Genomic DNA, 19,117 nt, shown 5'->3' on the forward strand with positions numbered 1-19,117 from the left:
GGTCGTCTTATACGCCGGGGCTTTTCTCGCCCCGGAGGACACAGACTGCGGGACCTTGTGGTCCCGCCGCCCGTGTACTCCGGGGTGAGAAAAGCTGCTCCGCGTCTCCCTGGTCTGCAGACCAGGAAGACGCGGAGCAAAACCGCGGAGGGGCTCGGGCAGTGGGGCAGCCCAGGCGCGCCTGGGCTGCCCCGCTGCCCGAGCCCCTCCGCGGCTTTGCGAAGCCTCGGGGGAAGCCGGCAGCGGGGCAGCCCAGACGCGCCGCAGCTGTCCCGCTGCCGTCCTCAGAGGCTTTGCTCCTGGTGTCGCTGGTCTGCTGGAGACGGTCCCCAGCAGACCAGGGGCACCGGGAGCAAAGCCGGGGAGGCGGAGGGGCACTGGGGCACTGCTGGTTGGCCTTTTAAGGGGGGTAGTCCTCTGTAACTAGAAAATTAGGGGGTCGTTTTATACGCCCAGTCGCCTTATACGCCAGAAAATACGGTACATTAACATTACTGTTAGGCTAAGTCTACACTATAAGGTTTTTGTGCAAAAACAGCAGTTTTTGTGCAAAAACTGGTGGAGCGTCCACATCTCAAGCACGTTTTTGCGCAAGTAAATTAATAGAACAGAGAGCTTTTTCCAATACAGTTATTCCTCTCCCCATGAGGAATAACTTCTTTTTGCGCTACAGAAAGGCAGTTGTGGACGCTCCAGAGGGGTTTTTGCTCAAGAAACCCCTATCAGCAAAAGCACGGGTGCTCTGATGGCCATTCTGTGAATGGCCAACAGAGCTTTTTTGCACAAGAGTGTCCATGAAGTGTGGACATTCTCTTGTGCAAAAGCACATCGCTTTTACGATGCTCTTTGAGGTCTGGACGTGCTTTTGCGCAAGAAGTTTTTGTGCAAGAACTCTCGTGTAAGAGGCTTCTTGCACAAAAACCCTGCAGTGTACACTAAGCCATAATGTTGACATTAGCTTTATACCCTTAAAGGAGACTGAAAAAATACATTTAAAAAACCAGGCAAATTTAAGGGTTAATCAGATGGTTGCCACTTCACATACAATGGAAAAATGTGCCTTTTATAATGGGATCTGCTGTTATGACTAAAATAATAATGAGGAACACATTTGCACTGACCTTTCCATGCTACTGTTTTAAGTTAGGTGATTGATGTGAAAAACAGTTTTAGCCAAGTTGCAAAGCACGCAGCTATATAATGAAGGACTAACTAAAAGGGAAGTGGGTGAGGCTAGTACATCCTATGTTTATTATATCACCTTTGTGCATATTGCACCAGTTCCCAAAGGCCATCTTGCAGTTTCTTTAATAATAATAATAATAATATGGCCTGATTCTGCAAACCATCACACAGCCAAGGGCAGCCTGGGCAGTCTCTGTGAAGTCAGGATCCTATCCCTGTAAAGTGTGCTGAAATTAAAAAGTGCTAAGAAAAGGTAAAATGGAATAATTCCATATTTCTGTAATTTCCTTCATGCCCCCTGGAAGCCAATACCATGGCCTAAATAGCTTTTGTTCCTCCTAATTCCCCCAAATTCAGTTTCATCCCACTACTCCTACTTACAAATTCTTATATGACCCAAAATAATTCTGCAATGAAACAGAACCAGTTGTGCCCTCCCAGATTTCATTGCTCTCTGCTGTCCACTTGCAAGCTTTCTTCACTTTGCTTGCTGGATGCTGGCGCTCTAGGAGAGACATGCTGTTTTGTTTAAATCCTCCACATTCTTTGCTGTGCCATTTCCCCATTGGCCGGATGGGGCCATCCTTCCTGCTGTGGCTGCTGATGTCAGACACACACTCAGACCGGAGCTGAGGCTGCTGCTGCAGAGACTCCTCAGTTCTGCCAGCTACAGCTCTCACACACACAGCTTTGGTGGGGAAAACCCAAGCCCCAGGAAGGATCAAAGGTGTATGTGTGGGGAAATATCAGGCAGCAGGTCCAGTCTGTTCCCCACAACTGCAGAACTGGTGCGTGCATAATAGCAGCTGTATTACAGAGAGGAGGAGGGAGCCTTGTTTGTCAGCCTGGAAAGGAAACGTTATAAAGCCTTTGTCTTGGAAGTAAGCATCTCATCCTCTGTGTTGCCACTGTTCCAATGTGCTGCTGGTGGTGACTTTCATATTTTAGACTGATTGTTTTGGGGGTTTTTTATTTTGTTTTTGTTTTGAGGGGATTTTTTGATTGCTCCAGGCATGTCTTGATATAGCTGAAAAGGAACTGTCATTTTAATACATTTCCAGTGGATGTCTTTGACTCTAAAGATCGCATTTGATGTTTGAGACTTCTTTGTGTGTATGTATATGTGTGAAATTCACATGATCTCAGTTTGAAGGAGGAAGAACTGGAAGAAAGGAGCAGCTCTATTGATTTTTCTTCTTGTGGATCATTCCTTCTGGATGGTAGTGTTGGGCTCTTTTGAACACATTGTCAAGTACACACAGGACACGAGTCTTGATTCATTTTTCTGTTGTTGTGCTATTGCCGTGATCAGAGTGCAGAAATAACTGCTCTTCTCCAGATTTGCTGGTTTGCATAAAGGCAGCAGAAATATGCTCTTGAAGGAGTACCGGATCTGTATGCCTTTGACAGTTGAAGAGGTAGGTACATTCACTAATAATACTTATACTGCATTAAGTTATGTCCCCCACCCCAAATGATGGCTCAAAGGGAGGTTAGATAAATATTAGTTATTCAGTGTTTATTATACAAAGTCATTTTTCTTTATACAATGAACTTTTTCCATCTGTGATTGGCTTAGAATAGCACACTTCCATTGTAAAATAAAGAGATCTTATATAAGTAAAAATAAGTGTAGTGAATTCACTGTCATTGAAGTATTGGTTGCAATAATTTAGAAATTAAACTTTTTGAAAGGGTTGATGTGTGTTGAGATCTAAAATCTGATAAAGCATTTGTAAAGTAAACCCAACTTCTAAGTGCCTGAAAACCTTCCTTGTTTAGACTTAAAGATCCTCCTTATATCATTGTTAATAAAAATGGCCTTAAACTTCCAAATTGCCTGTGTGTATATCTCTGATAAAATTATTAATCAATAAGCTTTTAGAATTGAAAAGAGTATTTTAAGGTCAAGTTGCTTTCCGTTAATCAGCCTAAACTCTCTAGGTCATGGACATTGTATTTTTATTTTTCTGCAAAGTATCGTGCACATTTATGGCAATGTATGTATATTATAATATGAATATGTAATAGATTACTTATACCTACACACATGTAGTGAGTGTGCGTTTGTAGGTATCATAAATAACTAGACAGCTAAAGGCCTGCTAAATCATACATATTTGAGTGTGTTGGTGATGGTGTGTTCTGTTGCACAATGCCACACCGATGTTGCTTTATTAGTTATTTATGTTGCTGAGGTGGACACTAAAAAAAGAGAAGTTTTTGAAAGTATGACAAACATCTATCCCTTGTCTAACAGCCCCAGCCATTTTGATGGTGTCATTTCAGGTCAGTCAAAATCTGAATTTGCATCATGTATTTCTTTTGCAAACAGACACACTGAGAAAAGTTTCTTTTTTCTACTTTTGCTTTCGTCAATGCGGAAGATCATTTGGTTTCTCAGACCTTTTTGGGCCACAGGGGGGCGTTTTGAATACATTTCTTTCCCTGCAGCCTTTCCTTCCCCCATAACCCGCTCTCTTTGGTGCAGAAATATGTATAAAGGCAAAAGGAATACTAATAGTTTTATTGTGGTTAATTTGTATCACATTGTTAAATATAGCATTGCACTGTGTTTACATATCTGGAAATCGGTAGACTTCTATGATGTGTAATGTCTATGCTTTTGGTATTTATGCACTATAAAATGTACTGACAATAGTACATTTGTAACTACTCCTGCATTTTTTGCACTCTACAAACTTCTAACTGCAGTCAGTGGAAGCTTGGAGTAGTCGAGTAATGCAGGATTTAGCTCTTAAAGATAATACCTCTTTGGTGTCTGAATGCATTCAAAGGTTCCCCAAAAGGTATTGTAAACTAAAATATAAAAGATGGCTACAAAATACATTTACTTTTTAGATTTGTCCATTATATTATTTATTCAAATGGTTATTTTCAGATGAATATTTTGCTACCCACTGTGGATAACTTTTTTTCCTCAGTGTATACAACTGGGAAGTTCCCGTTATCATGTCAGTAAGCACACACATCTGTGTACAGTCACTTGGGGATACTCATAAGTGTCTACAGAACTGGCAAATTGAAGTAATACTTTTAAATTTCTGAATATCAGGTTTGTTTTTTCATACAGCTTCAATGGCCAAACTGACTTTTGTGGGATCAGGATTGTTAGGCCCTAGAAAGCCATATATTAGGGATGTAAAATTCTGGTTAACCAGTTAAACAATTAAAGGGAGTGGACGGGGGCAGAGAGGGCGGTGCACTCCAGCCTGGGTGTGCTGGAGCAGTCTCCTTGCCTGTCACGGCTGATCTGGAGGAGCCCCCTGCAACAGGGGTGCTCCAGCCAGGTTGGAGTGCTTCTGTCTGCAATGGGTCCTGGGGAGCTGAAGCAGCCCCCACTGATTAACCTGTTAACCTCTTTCACATCCCTAATATGTGTATGTTTCAAGATAATAATTCTGCTGGCTGCACATATTTGTGTCAACTGCAACGGTTGTTTCAAAGAAGAAATTGATAAACTAAGCTGTCACATTGCACTGTAGCTCTTGACTTGTTCAATCTATTATTTCATTGGAAGTAGCATTTTATCAAAACCAAACATCTTTGAACTCAAGCTGCCCTCAAACGATCACAGTGAATGAATACCAGTTAGCCGTGTGTTCAAAAAGGAACAAGTTCCTTTTCCATTTAAAAAATATGGTAATACAAATAAATGGTAATAAAAATAAGAATGGGTTAAACTCTGTTCAGGGAGACTCAGCTGAGCAAGATTAGGTTGAAAATCTCTCATCCGCTGTAATATGTCCAAAATGAATTACGATGCTCACTGTCTCTGCAGATTGTTCTCTGGTGTTAAGTCATCCATTATTTCATATAAGACCCACAGCTGAGGGATGTCAGTGACGAAAAGGGGAGATGAATATGATGTATAATGTTTCACTTGTTAAGTTGTGAAATTAGCCATCAGTCATATTTTGGGGTTCTGTAATACCACTTGTGTACTAAAAGAGAATATACAGTATACTTCCAAGATAATTCTCTCACTTTAATACATTGTTTGCCATTTTAAACTGTCTCTGAACAGTGTTAATACTTTATAGAAACACAAGAATGGCCAAACTGGGTCAGAACAGTGGTTCATCTGACCCAGTATCTTTTCTTCCATCAGTTTCCAGTGTGAGATGCTTCAGAGGGAGTGAAGAGAACAGGGCAATTTTTAGAGTGCTGCATCCCCTGTCATCCAGAGCCAGCTTGTAGCAGTCAGAGCATGGGGTTACATCCCTGAGCATCTTGGCTTATAGCCAGTGATGGACCTATCCACCATGAGCTTATCTAATTCTTTTCTTAACCCAGTTACAGTTTTGGCCTTGACATCTGCTGGCTGATGAAGTGAAGAAGTACTTCTTTTGTTTGTTTTAAAACTGCTGCCTATTCATTTCATTGGTTCTTGTGTTATGTGAAGGGTAAATGACAATTATTCATTCACTTTCTCCAGACCATGCATGGTTTCTATCTAATCCCACCCCTACACTCTAGTTCTCTTTTCCAAACTGAACAGTCCAGTTTTTAATCTCTTTTTATATGGAGATATTGGAAACAAGTGTTTAGTTATATACATACTTAATATTACCATTGTCCATATACATTACTGGCAGCTTGTCTACTTACAAACTGATGCATGGTGCATAGAGACATTCATCTTCCAAGAGCTAAGAAACATTTTAAAACATTCTGAGATGTCTACCTCTATAAGAGGCTATGGGTGGGTCTAGACTACAGGGTTTGTCGACAAAAGTTGGCTTTTGTTGACAAAACTATACCTGCGTCTACACGACCGCCGCATTCTGTCGACAGTAGGTTGACAGAATGCGACAGTTTTGTTGACGGGGTAAACCTTAATTTATGAGGAATAATGCCTTTTTTCAAAAGTACTCTTGACAAAAGGCGCTATTGCATACAAACTGTGCTTTTTGGAAAGAGAGCATTTAGACTCTTTCGAAAAAGCAGCTTGCTTTGTCAACATTACTGATCGTAGTCTAGACGCTCTTTTTTGACAGAGGCTTTGTCGACAGTTTCTGTCAACAAAGCCTCTATCGAAAAAGGCATGCAGTCTAGACATAGCCCCAGTGTCCTCAAACCTTGTGGGATTCAGTGGGAATGGAGGGGTGCAGCATCTTGTAGATTAGGAGGTTAGTACCTAGTTGAAAAATGCAGCATTTCTGTCTTACACAAGAGCTTGGTTTTCTCTTTTCTGTTCTGCAGAAAAGATTCTTATACTTCTCTCATCATCCTAGTATCTGAGCAGTATCCTGTACTATATTAAGCAATGTGAGTGACATCTTTCCTGTGTTCAGTCTCATATCCTCTCCCTAGAGAGATAAGTGTGTTCAATGGAATGTCTTGTTTTGGTATGGTTTTGTTTTGTGCCACTTTGCTTACCAGGAAACCTATTGCACTGTTCCTTCCCTTCCATACGATGGTTCTGCTATGAGTCTATGTTCTTTACATGAAATCATGACATGCTTTGTCTCCACAGTGATTTTTTCCATGGCTGTTTTGGCTGCTGCTGCTTCTTCTTTTTTTGTTTTTGTTTTTTTAAAGTACTGACCTACTAATTAACCAGGCATAAAGCTCTCACAGAAATATGAACGAAAAAGAATTCCTTCCTTACTCTGTAGTGTTATGTTGGGGTTCCTGTGAAAGTTTTCCACTCAGTTCTGAAGAATTCAGTTTGACTCTGGTCTGGTCACTCAGTTTCCTTTGTCTAACATATAGCAAAGCTACACTGAATTGATCAAACTCAAGTATCGGAGGTGGATATAAGGCATACCACACATCCAAAGATACACACCATTGCATTGCATTTACTATACCATTGTATTACATGATTTGAAATTGGATTGGCTCCTTTGTAGAAACCAGTGCCTGTGCAGCATGCTTTGTCTACATCGGGGTGGGCAAGACAGCGTCCCTGGGCTGGATCTGGACCCCCAAGCCAGTTGATATGGCTCATAGCTGCCCTGCCGCTCCCTGGCTAATCAAATGGCTCCCCCTTACTGTAGCTGGTATAGACATTTTGTTTCCAGCTTGCTGCTCCATTTACTTTCCTAATCCTGTCTCTCCAAAAATAAAGCACCACTTATGACAATTAATCATTTCAAACCAGGCCCACATGTTGGATTGTGGAGCTCTCCAAAAAGTGAATGATTCCAAAAACATATCCTTGGAAATACACACGTACAGCAGGTAAATTAAGGACAGGGTTTTAGCCATACTATGTAAGCTATTTAATTCAAATAATTTAGGATCATATTTTCAAAAACATCTTTTACATTTGTGTGCATAATTTTGTATGTTCAAAAAAAATAATAATTTGTGAAAATGGAGTTGTGTGTTTAAATCAAGTACAGGCAGTCCCCGGATTACATGGATCCGACTTACATCGGATCCCTACTTACAAATGGGGTGAGGCAACCCCACACTAGCTGCTTCCCCCCAGCAGACTAGGGAAATGCAAAGCTAGCGCCTCCCCCCCCCCCCCAGCAGACCAGGGAGACGCGGAGCTGCTTTTCTCAGCAGACACCTCAGCTTGAGAATAAAGGACTGAGGGAAGTGAGGTGTGGGAGAATAAAACTGAGCTCTGGAGAAATGTTTGGCTAGAGTTTCCCCTACAATATGTTCCGACTTACATACAAATTCAACTTAAGAACAAACCTACAGTCCCTATCTTGTATGTAACCCGGGGACTGCCTGTATTAAATGTCTACCCGATTTGTACAGAAGTAAATCTGCACACAGAAATATAGAAGCTATTGCAATATTCCTTTGATCATTAGGTCTTTGATATTATCTCAAGGGAAACTGTCATTTAGGGTACGTCTAGACTACAGGCTTTTGTCAACAGAAGTTTTGTCGACAGATACTGTTGACAAAGCTTCTGTCGACAAAGAGCATCTAGACTATATTCAGTTCTGTCGACAAAGCAAGCCGCTTTGTCGACATGGCAGTGTAGACGCAAAGGACAGTGTAGATGCAATATCGCCTTCTGTCGACAGAACTCTGTTGACAAAAGGCATTATTCCTCGTAGAATGAGGTTTACAGCCGTCGACAAAACTGCTGCGTTCTGTCGACATTATGTCGACAGAACTCAGCGGCAGTGTAGACGCAGGTATAGTTTTGTCGACAAAAGTTCACTTTTGTCGACAAAACCCTGTAGTCTAGACACACCCTTAGACTGAAAAATTGATTCCTCTCAAAATGGCAAGGCAGTGCTAATTTCAGATTTAGACCTTTTGGTATCATTAGGTGTGCTGGGGCCAACTTTTGTTGTCCTTTGAAAGGCAAATCTTCCATTGATGCAAACAGCAGTTTCATCAAAGTATGGAGTATAAGAGGTATTCCTAGAGATTTTATTTTGGAGTTTGAGACTCAGACTGTCCCATATCTAGGTCCTTATGAAGACACATTCTGGAAGAGTTCTGCTATTGACAAAGGTAGATCTCACATAGTAGCTTCCCCATAACTACTCCATCTAATCTACTTAGGACAGTCAGTTTCGTATTGATGCCATTGAAGATACTGAGATTCATGCTTATGCAATAAAAACCCACACAGTAATGTCGACGAGAGGTTTTTTTTTTCTGTACATCTGTAGGATTAGATGCTTAATATTTCTTAGCAATTAAAATATTTCCAAGGATACAATTTAATATTGGTTACTACTATTGCCATTAATTGAAAAATTACCAAGTACCAGGAGGAAGTCCCCAATTTACAAATGGGTTTTGTTCCAAAAGTTTGTTTGTAAGTCAATTGATTGGAGCTCAAAACATATTTTCCTATAGAAACAATGCTATAAATGGTAGTTAGGTCCTCATCTAACACACAAAAGCCTATTTAACCCATAATGTAGCTGAAATACTGTATATTTACAATGAAAAATAGTAGAAATAACTTTTTATTTAGTCCCCCCATGTGTAACCACATATGCTATACGTTTACTCTCACCTCCAAAAAAGTATTTTTACATCCCTAATATCTTCCAGCTACATTATCTGAAAATGTTGAGCAAACTGAAAAGCATGGTGGGTTTGTGGGTGTGAACCTGCATACTGTGTGGAGCAAGGGCAACAGGTGAAGCTTGGATCTCTGTGACAATTCTCTGAGATCTGTCTGGGAAGAGATTGCTCTGTGGGGAAATGGGAGCCAGCAACCATTTCCTTCCTGTTTGGAAGATTGAGTCACTTGTGTAAAATGTTATAAAAATATGAAGTAGTATCTCATCAACATGTTGAAGTCAAATGTACAACAAAATGAGTCATCCTTAGTATTTTCCAGAGAATCCTTTGTACAGAGAGGGGCTGTCACCATTTCTCTTAGTTCTAGAGTTGGCACATGAGACTAGCTCTTAAACTACTTACTCTGAAGAAACAGTGAATAAAAGAGGACAAATTCTGCTTTTATTTATTGTGGTGCCTATCTGCAGTGTCGCCACTGAAATTAGTGTAGTTATTCACTATTGGCACTGCAATAAGTAAGATCTGAATTTGACCCAGGAAGAGTTTTGCCGATGTAAGCCTCCTTAAAATGCAAACATAGGTTGTCTTTTAACCCTGAAGAGATTTTCCTAGTCTGTTGATTGCAATGTGTACAAAGAGCAGCTTTTTAGCAAGTTAGAGAGATTTAAGGCTGTCGGAAACTATTGGGAGGGGGCAGTTTGTATGAATGGAGAAGTAACTAAGAATATTTACAAACATGCATAATTATTTGCTGGACTCGAACTGTATTTCCAAAACTACTGATCTAAGGGAAAATCTGTTATGGTAGTGAAGTATACAAAAGCACTTTTTTCTCTGAACTATTTGCCACCAGGGGGCAATACTGTAATAATTACTAATAAAATAATCAATAATTGTTGAGCCTTTTATTCAAATATAACCCATGCACATGTCTTCAATGAGATGTAATTCAATGGAACATTTGAATGGGTAGCAACAAGTTGTTTGTAAGCAAAAGGAGCGCAAATAAATATTAGATCATGTCAGATTTTTGGCTTATGTTCATTTTAATGACCTGTAACTCAAAACCAGCCTGACTGCATTCTTCAGACTTTACAGAAAAATTATTCTTTTTCTATGTAATATATAAAAGAGAATGTTTGTGTTTGTGCGCTAATAACTTGGGCACTATAAGAGCTACCGCAACCAAACTTTGCATAGGGTAACCTTTCCTCCAGGAGAAGGTTTTAAAGTACTTTTGGCAGTGCTAGGAGAAGCAGTTTCCTGGGGGAAGTGGCGGGGACTAAGGCCAATGGTGGAGGCGCGAGAGGAGGGGCGGTGCTCTGAGCAGCCGCTGCCCCACTCGCCTCTACCAGGCTGTTCCACTGTGCAGGTGCAAGTGCATCCGGGGCGGGAAACCCTCTCCTCCCTCCCGCCCGTGATGTCACTCGGCCCGGGCCCCTCCCCTCTCCTCCGGCAGCGGCCAAAGGTTGCCAAGCGGCGGGCTGGAGCTCACGGCCCTGCTAAGGGGCGGTTGCGGGTGCAGCGGGGCCAGCCCAGTGGGGAGGCAGCAGTGGCGATGCTGGGAGTGGCTTGGGGTCCGGCGCAGCTTCCTGGGCATGTGGAGGGAACCCCGGCACCTGCTCGCTGCCGCCTGCAGGAGAGGGGAGCCCCCGGCACGGGGTGCAGCAGGTAGCGGGGCAAACGTTTCAAGGCGGGCAGTGGGGTCGTTGCTCCCCGCGGCACCTGCAGCCCTGGGTGTGAGCTGGGCCACCCCCTCCCGCCCGCCCCTTACCCGGGGCACCCCCGGCAGGACCCCACCACCCACTCCGAACAATGCCAGGTAACTCCAGCTAGTATAGTAAAACTGGCAGTTTGCAGGCCAAATTATAGGGGACAGAAATCAAAGCTTATAATAAAACCTCACTGAATCCTTAGCTATAGAAAGTCTATCATGCTTCCCTAAGCTTCCTGCGATTTCCTCGAAGGATCATGAAGCAATTTTTAAATTGAAACAGGAAATAGAAAAGATTTGTTCATCATTCTTGCTCAATGGAACCTGACTCATGATCTTTATTTTCTTCCAGCAAATCAATCTATTAAGAAGAATTGATGTGCTGGGCAGAAATGAATTTTGTAGCTAATTAGTGATCTACAAACTCTCCTGGCCTCCTTTTTCTAGCCTTTTTTTTCTCTCCAAAAGAAAGAAATATAAAAGACTCATTTGGACATGCAGATCTGATTTGATATCTTGTGGCCAGTCGGCCATATCTTCTTACATCACAAGGCCTTCATTAGAACATGACCTCAGATCGACCTTGAGGATTAGAAGCTAGGGAGAACAGTTGTAACCATATCACAACTAAAGCATTTGAAGCTACTACTGTGTAGGTCCTGGAAAGAGCCAGAAATAAATTGACTTCTAGTAATAACTGTAGCTGTTTTTGTTTTATTTTTATTTATAGTCTAGTAGTTAGAAGAAATGATTGGAAGCCAGGAAGGATATGTTTTAAAAGGGGGAAGAGAACGACTGGCTTGCTTTATACTTGACCTCTCTATGCCAGCCTCAGTCAAGCTACCTACAGAACTGTGGAGAAGTAGAACAATGTTGAACAGATGTCATATCTGAGCTGAACTCTTCTGCAAATAGAAGATCAAAAATAATTCTTCTTTCACACTTCATTCAGTACTGCAAAAGAAATCAAAAGTGTTAAGGGAAGACCATGCTGATTAATTGAAAAAATGTATTAAGTTAAGAATTTGTCAGTGGGAAAAGATTAGACATTAACTGAGCAGCAGTGTTTGTATAAATACACATGTATAAATTGGGACTGATGGAAAATAATGAGTATTTCCGTCAATGTTTAAATCCTGTTACATTTTTTTTTTTTGAAGATTTGGTTTAGCATAATTTAAAGCCCAGCCCTGCAGTCCTTATAAGGAAGAGCTGCTAATTAATACTTTGCACGTATAGTACCTTTTATCCAAAGAGCTCTACAGCTCTTTACATGTAGGTTTCTCAAGAGCTCTGTGAGGTAGGTTAGGATTTATTTCCTCCATTATTATAGGTAGGGAAACTGAGGCACCGAGAGATTGTCAAAAGTATTTTGCCTGTATTGTCAAAAGTAGCCTATCATTGTGAGTGCCTTAACTTCAGTGTTTTATACCCTTTAGTGCAGTGGTGGGCAATTTGTGATTTGCAAGTCTGGAAATAACCCATTTTCAGATACATTTTGTCAGACTCTACATGATGATCTTAGATTAAAAATAAAATATTGAACAATTATATCCCTTAAAATGTAATACAATAAAATACATAAAAAATCCGCAATAGCCATATAAACAGGTTGGCCCCAGAAACCCTGGCTGATCAAACCTTGTGGGTGAATTAAACGACACAGACATTTCAGCAAGTGTCTTTATTATTATTTATGCTCTAGGTACGTCTCAACATAGCAGCCATCATGTAGAACCATTTCTTCCTCCTTTGATCAGCTTTTTATACTTTTTGCTTTCTTTCCTGGTTTCTCCATCTGGTAAACTAAATACCTCATTAGATCACCAAGCTCCCTGCAGGTGTAATTAATTCCTTCTACCAGCCCAATCAAAATGCCTTCCCTCCTCTTACTCTTCATTGATGTCATGGTATTAGAGCAGTTTATGTACAGCGTCCGGGTTACCATTAAGGTCTGTGTGAGGAGACACCAATGAGTGATGATGCCCTCATACTGGCCCCATCTTAACCTTTCTGGTTCCAGGGGACTGACCCCTGTGTGTGAACAGGTTTGCCCTTCAGCTCTCAAAAACTCTGGCTGGTAAGCACTCTCGGGGAATAATTAGTGTGATTATTACACAGGCTACCACAGTACCTTCACCGAGTGTCTTTATTATTGTTTATGTTCCAGGTGCGATACAATATAGCAACAGGTATGACAAACCTTTTTTTACCTCTTGCTTTCTTCCCCAGGTTCTTCAGCTAATAAGCTAAATACTTCATTAGCTCATCAGATTCTGTAGAGTAGCAAGTGATCTCTTCGGTCCTTCCAAACCCAAACATGCTTCTTAAATTCCCCCTAATCTAAGTGCATCCAGTGCTTGAGCTGATCTAGGTGACTAGGTGCTGACCTCCAAAGGGCTCAGTTTGTAGCTGTGAGTAGCGCCCAGTCACAAGCTAAGATAAATTCTACTTGAAAATTAGCACCTTAGCCTGTGTGAGGGGAGTGTACCCAAATTGGTCTTGCAAATTTTAATACAGATAACATCGCTTAGGCATTGTCTTCTCCTTGAGGAAATATTCTGTTTAGGCGATTAAATGACAAAATCATTGGTTGTAGGGATTATTCATCCAGCATCCTCTATGTGACTGCTGGACTGACAAACATGTTCCTCAAACCCTCTTTCTGTAGCTGAGTCAGTTGTGTTTGCTGCCTGCACACACTGTAGTTAGCCATCCTGAATATCTGAACACTTGAAACAAAGATTCAGCTGTCATGCTAGACTAATATACTGCTGGAATGGGAATAGTTGATCTGCATATGCAAACTGGCTCTTCAGTTATATTCCATAGTTTTAGACAAGGCACTGAACCTTAGCTTTACATCCTTATACACAGGGGGAGGGAGGGAAACCTCATTTGTCAACCGTCAGGAAAAAAAACCCATTTCACCAAATGAAATTAATGGGTAGCAGGTTTAAAACTTATAAAAGAAAGTTCTTCACACAGCGTGTAGTCAACCTGTGGAACTCCTTGCCAGAGGAGGCTGTGAAGGCTAGGACTATAATAGAGTTTAAAGAGAAGCTAGATAATTTCATGGAGGTTAGGTCCATAAAAGGCTATTAGCCAGGGGATAAAATGGTGGCCTTGGCCTCTGTTTGTCAGAGGCTGGAGAGGGATGGCAGGAGACAAATCACTTGATCATTGTCCTCGGTCCACCCTCTCTGGGGCACCTGGTGCTGGCCACTGTCGGCAGACAGGATACTGGGCTAGATGGACCTTTGGTCTGACCCAGTACGGCCGTTCTTATGTTCTTATGTAAGCTATTGTTTGCAATTTCTCCTTTAGACTTCTACTTTTCTGGTTCACACATATCTCAACAGCATTCATGGTGACTAGCAGCATCCTTTGTACCACTTGCCACCTTGATCTTGTCATTAAGCATCTTCTTACATGAATGTAAAAAGTCTTATAGAGTAGAATGTGTCACCCATTGTAGCTTTGCTGTAGAATTTTCTATTCGTTATTCTGCCAAAGCTGTGCAACTGTTTCCCACTGAGGTATACACTGCTGAGTTATATTTTCATCTAATTTACACCGGTGTAAATCCTGAGAAACTTGACTTACTGAGAGCAGAATATAGCCCCTTGCATTTGACTACAAATGCAAACCATGTTGAACAACTGTGGTTAGCTGAAATTAACAATGCCGTCTTAGAGCTAGCCTACCAGATGGTGAAAGCTGAGGCTGTGTCTAGACTGGCATGATTTTGCGCAGACACTTTTAACGGAAAAATTTTTCCGTTAAAAGTATTTGCACAAAAGAGTGTCTATACTGGCATGAGACTTTGCGCACAAGATTTGCTTTTGCGCAAAAGCATCCGTGCCAGCATAGACGCTCTCTTGCGCAAGAAAGCTCTGATGGCCATTTTAGCCATTGGGCTTTCTTGCGCAGGAAATTAACGTTGCCTGTCTACACTGGCCCTCTTGCGCAAGAATACTTGCGCAAGAGGGCTTATCCTTGAGCAGGAGCGTCAGAGTATTTGCGCAAGAACCACTGATTTTGTACATTACAAAGTCAGTGTTCTTGTGCAAATACTTGCGGCCAGTGTAGACAGGCGGCAAGATTTTGCACAAAAGCAGGTGCTTTTGTGCAAAATCATGCCAGTCTAGACGCAGCCCGAGTGTTGCATTGTTTGCTATGCAGTGCATTATTGTATTGGGACATTGGATTGAAATTCGTGTAGTTTCACTGAACTCAGTAGTGCTATGCTGATTTACACCACTGAATATCTGACCTGGAGTTTTCCATGATGCCAGTAGAATTATTGTTGCTGTCAAGATAAAATAAAGAATACAATGTGTGAACTGGCACGTAACTAGATTTAAATTAGGGCTTAGCTAGTTAGCAGCTGTTACACCAGGAGGTTATTTGCCAAGATATCCTATTCGGTATGATTGCTGAAGCCCAGACGAATCACATGGGAGAATAATATAGTTTAGGCTCAGAACTATGAGCCAGCAGCTCCTTGCTTCTGATCTTAGCTCTTGATGCTGTCTCTCAATCTGGCTTTGGGCAAACCTCTCAATTTCTTTGTGCCTCATTTTCCCCAGCTATAGAATGGGAAGAATAATATTTGCCTACCTCACAGGGGTGTTTTGATAAGTAAATGTTACTGTTTGTAATGGGCTGTTAATGCGAAAGGCACAATGCAGATGATGATTATTATGGTGACTATCACATTTACCCATTGTTGCTTGGGTCCTTAAGGAGGGGCTCAGGACAGGAGACTGGATTGGTGTAGGGAGGGTGCTCGGGGGAATATAAAGGGGAGGGGGGCAACCACAACTCCTGAGATTTGTACCAGGGCTGCTTGCTCCTCTGCTTTCTGTCCCTGTCAGGGTGTGACAGCAAAGCACACAGCTCATCTGCCCCCTGTGCTCCCAGCCAGAGTGAGGAATGCAGCAAACTAAGCACGTTTGCCTCATCCCCTGATGCAGGGGAACAGCCAACACTGTCTCTGTATAATATTGGGGGGGAAGCTACAACACCCCCTGAAAGGCACTTGAAGGGTGAGAGGCTCGGGACTGGGGTAGTCCTGGTTGGGAGACATGCCTCAACCAGTCCCTTTCACCTGCCTGGTGAGTTTGTCTCTCTTCTGTATGGTTTTATGAGAAGCAATCCTATTCCACGCACATCCCATTTTCCTGGCACAACCAAACTCTTATGTTGCTTTAAGTTAAGGGGAAGCTGCATACACAATTTGGTGGTCCTAGCTCTTTCCATTTAGAAGGGATTCTTGAAGAGACAGACAAACTCTCTCAAATATATAGTAGATTAAGACCATCATCTGATATAAAGTATGTTAAATCTGATTTTGTTTCTTAAATGCTCTTTATATTTCAATATAAATGCAGCTAACCACCATCATACACAAATTTAACTTGGAGCTAAAGTTTCTTCCAGGAACTTACAAACTTTTACCTCATTTTTATGTATAACAAATTTCACAAATACTATGTCTTATATTGTCATTTTACTTATCCCCAAATATCCTACATGCTCAGTCACAGTTTGCGAGTGGTAGAAAAGCAAATTTCAAACCTATATGTCACCAAACTTTGAAGAAATATAGCAAACATATAAGGTCTGATTCAAATCCCACTGAAGTCACTTAAATGATCCATTTACCTTACTGGGCTTTGGTCACAATCTTAGGGTACGTCTAAACTACATGGCTCCGTAAACCTCATCCTACGAGGCATAACGGGGATGTCGATAAAGGGCTTTCAGGTCGGCGCGGGAGCGTCCAGACTAGCGCGCTGAACCGACAAACAGCTGATCAGCTGTTTGTCGGCTCAGCGCGGCAGCCATGTAAATTTAAATGAAGCCGCAATTATTTAAATCGCGGCTTCATTTCCCTTTGCCTACAACCCTCATCTACATGGCTCCATCAATGGAGCCATGTAGTTTAGACAAAGCCTTAGAGGCAAAGTACACCTTGTTTCCACTAAAATAAGGTTTTACAGAAAGAACTCTTAATCTGACTGTAGATTTTATTCCACTAAGTCTTCTTGTTTCATTTTTCTCCCAGATTTCAGTTAATAGGGGTTGGACAATTCTGAATCCCCAGAAATGACAAATATCTAGTTTTTTCTTTTAGAGCATGTTCTGAATTTTACAGAGTACAAAATTACAGGACTGCGGTTTCAATGATATTTCTTAGAAAATCATTCTCATTTCCTCCAGATCTCTCCTGTGGGATTCTGGCTGGACTAAATGTATTTATTACCACCTCAAAGACCTCAATAAAGAAAATCAATATTCTGTTTCCCCGAAATACTGTCATTTGTTTCTTTTTCCTCATTCTTGGTAAGTGAGTGAGCTGAAACCCTAACAGTATTTCCCACTTTGTTTGTTTATTTTAATTGAAGCCTTTGTGTGAATTTTACTTACCTTTATGGCCCATTTGAAGTGAATCAGACTATTCAAGAACACAGATGTGTGCAGGATTGGAGCCTTAATCTAGCAGAGGGTTCATACATTTTATCTGCAGAGCAATCAAAAGGTTCTAAATGTTTTCCTCTGTTTGTTTTAAGATTGATTGTGCCTGAGTAATTTGGGAACATTTAGGCACTATAGAAGTACAGATTGTTTTCTGTCCTTAGAAGCAATCATGCAGTAAAGCTGAATGTCTTTTGTTTCCTTTCCAGCACACTAGTTCTTGGTTTGGATTCAGCATTGACTTAATGATATTGCATAGCTGATGATCTTGTGGTGTTGGCTTTGAATCATTATTTTTCACTATACATAACAACGAAATAATTATCTGACAATGCCTGTCATTGCCAACATTGTACTCAAGCGCCTGATTGACATTTATTCAATGAAGACAAGTTCATACAGGACTCAGTGCTGTGTGCGGTTACACCTACTTTGTATTTTGATGTCAGAATTATTTGGAAGAACAATAATATTCATCTGAGTTTGAATAAGCCACTTTAATTTAAATGTTGTTACCATGCCACAGCACCATGGGAAACAAAACAATCTATATACCAGAAATGTAAAAACAATAATAATGGTAGTGTTAAGAATGTTACCTGGTGTCATTCTGGGTAGGGTGACCATATTTCCCTATGCTGAATACAGGACACCTGGTAAAATTACTTGTATTCAAGAGTGTTCAATGGCAATCAATCAGTACTATGTAGTACAAACATTAAAATTAACAACAGTTTGACTGAGGCCATGGTAAAAAAGATCCTGCATAGCTGGAGCCTTTTTTATTTACCTTCTGATCTTTAAGGGGAAAGGTCAAACACACATGTGCACACGCACACATTCCTGTATGCTCTCAACACAAGGATGGGGTGGTTGACTGACCCTACCCAACCATCCGTACCCTGTGCTCTCCACCCCTGGGATGAACCCACCTTTACTGGTACCTGGCACCATGTCTTCTCAAGGCAATATGTGGAGGGCATGCAGGGTCACAGGCTCCCCTCCCCAGATTTCTGACGGGGTTCACACCAGGGATGTTAAATATCAGTTAATTGAGTAGTCCATTAACCTCATGAATTCTTATCGGTTACTCAACTATTCTATAGTTCCTGGGGATGAGACTGGCAACCTCACTCCAAAGGAGCCCTCTCTCACTCCATGCTGCTGCCTTTGTATCAGAAGCAGCAGTGCGGGGTGCCAGGCGGACGTGGTCTGCTAATTTAAAAACCAGCTCGCCTTGCAGACCAGCTGCCTGGCCAGAGGCAGGGCTGAGCTCCCAGACCCAGCATGAGCCGGAACTGAGCCGGGCTGCCTGCCCACCTGGCTCCTAACATATTTTAATGCAGAGCTGCACCAGGGGTAGGTCCTGGAGCTAGCGTGAGCCAGGACTGAGCTGGGCTGCTGGACAGCTTGCTAAAAAATGTACTGATGGGGTAGGGGGGGAAAGGCGTGTCGTCTATAGCATTAACCTATAAGCTTTTGCTGATCAACTACATGATTACATCTCTACTTCACACCAGAACATGGCCATCAGCAGCCTTTTGGCACTGTGCAGGAGGGAATAGACAGGAGCTGTTTCCATCTGCAGGGAAGTAGGGGTGGAGAGTAGGGATGACTTGACCCATGTCTTTGCAGAGATCATTTCTTCTCCCCTGCCCTTTGCGTCCCTTGGCTAGAAGCAACTTGTCCCTTCCTGCCCTCAGAGAGGCACCCAGTACCTCCAAGTTGCTGCTGGCCACCAACATAATCCAG

The 19,117-nt window shown here is 41.8% G+C and overlaps 1 protein-coding gene across 1 annotated transcript in view; it reads left to right on the plus strand.

The window, feature by feature from the left end:
• The first annotated feature begins 2,540 nt into the window (after positions 1 to 2,540).
• The window catches only part of PITPNC1 (phosphatidylinositol transfer protein cytoplasmic 1), a 252,454-nt gene continuing 235,877 nt past the window's right edge, over positions 2,541 to 19,117 (plus strand). The window contains exon 1 of the mRNA XM_089772023.1: positions 2,541 to 2,603. Within this exon, the coding sequence (XP_089628149.1) occupies positions 2,556 to 2,603 (48 nt within the window). The 5' untranslated portion in view covers positions 2,541 to 2,555. The remainder of the gene's footprint in view (positions 2,604 to 19,117) is intronic.

Source organism: Pelodiscus sinensis, chromosome 20 (genome assembly GCF_052426305.1).
Source record: "Pelodiscus sinensis isolate ZL-2025 chromosome 20, ASM5242630v1, whole genome shotgun sequence".
NCBI classification, from domain to species: domain Eukaryota; kingdom Metazoa; phylum Chordata; order Testudines; family Trionychidae; genus Pelodiscus; species Pelodiscus sinensis.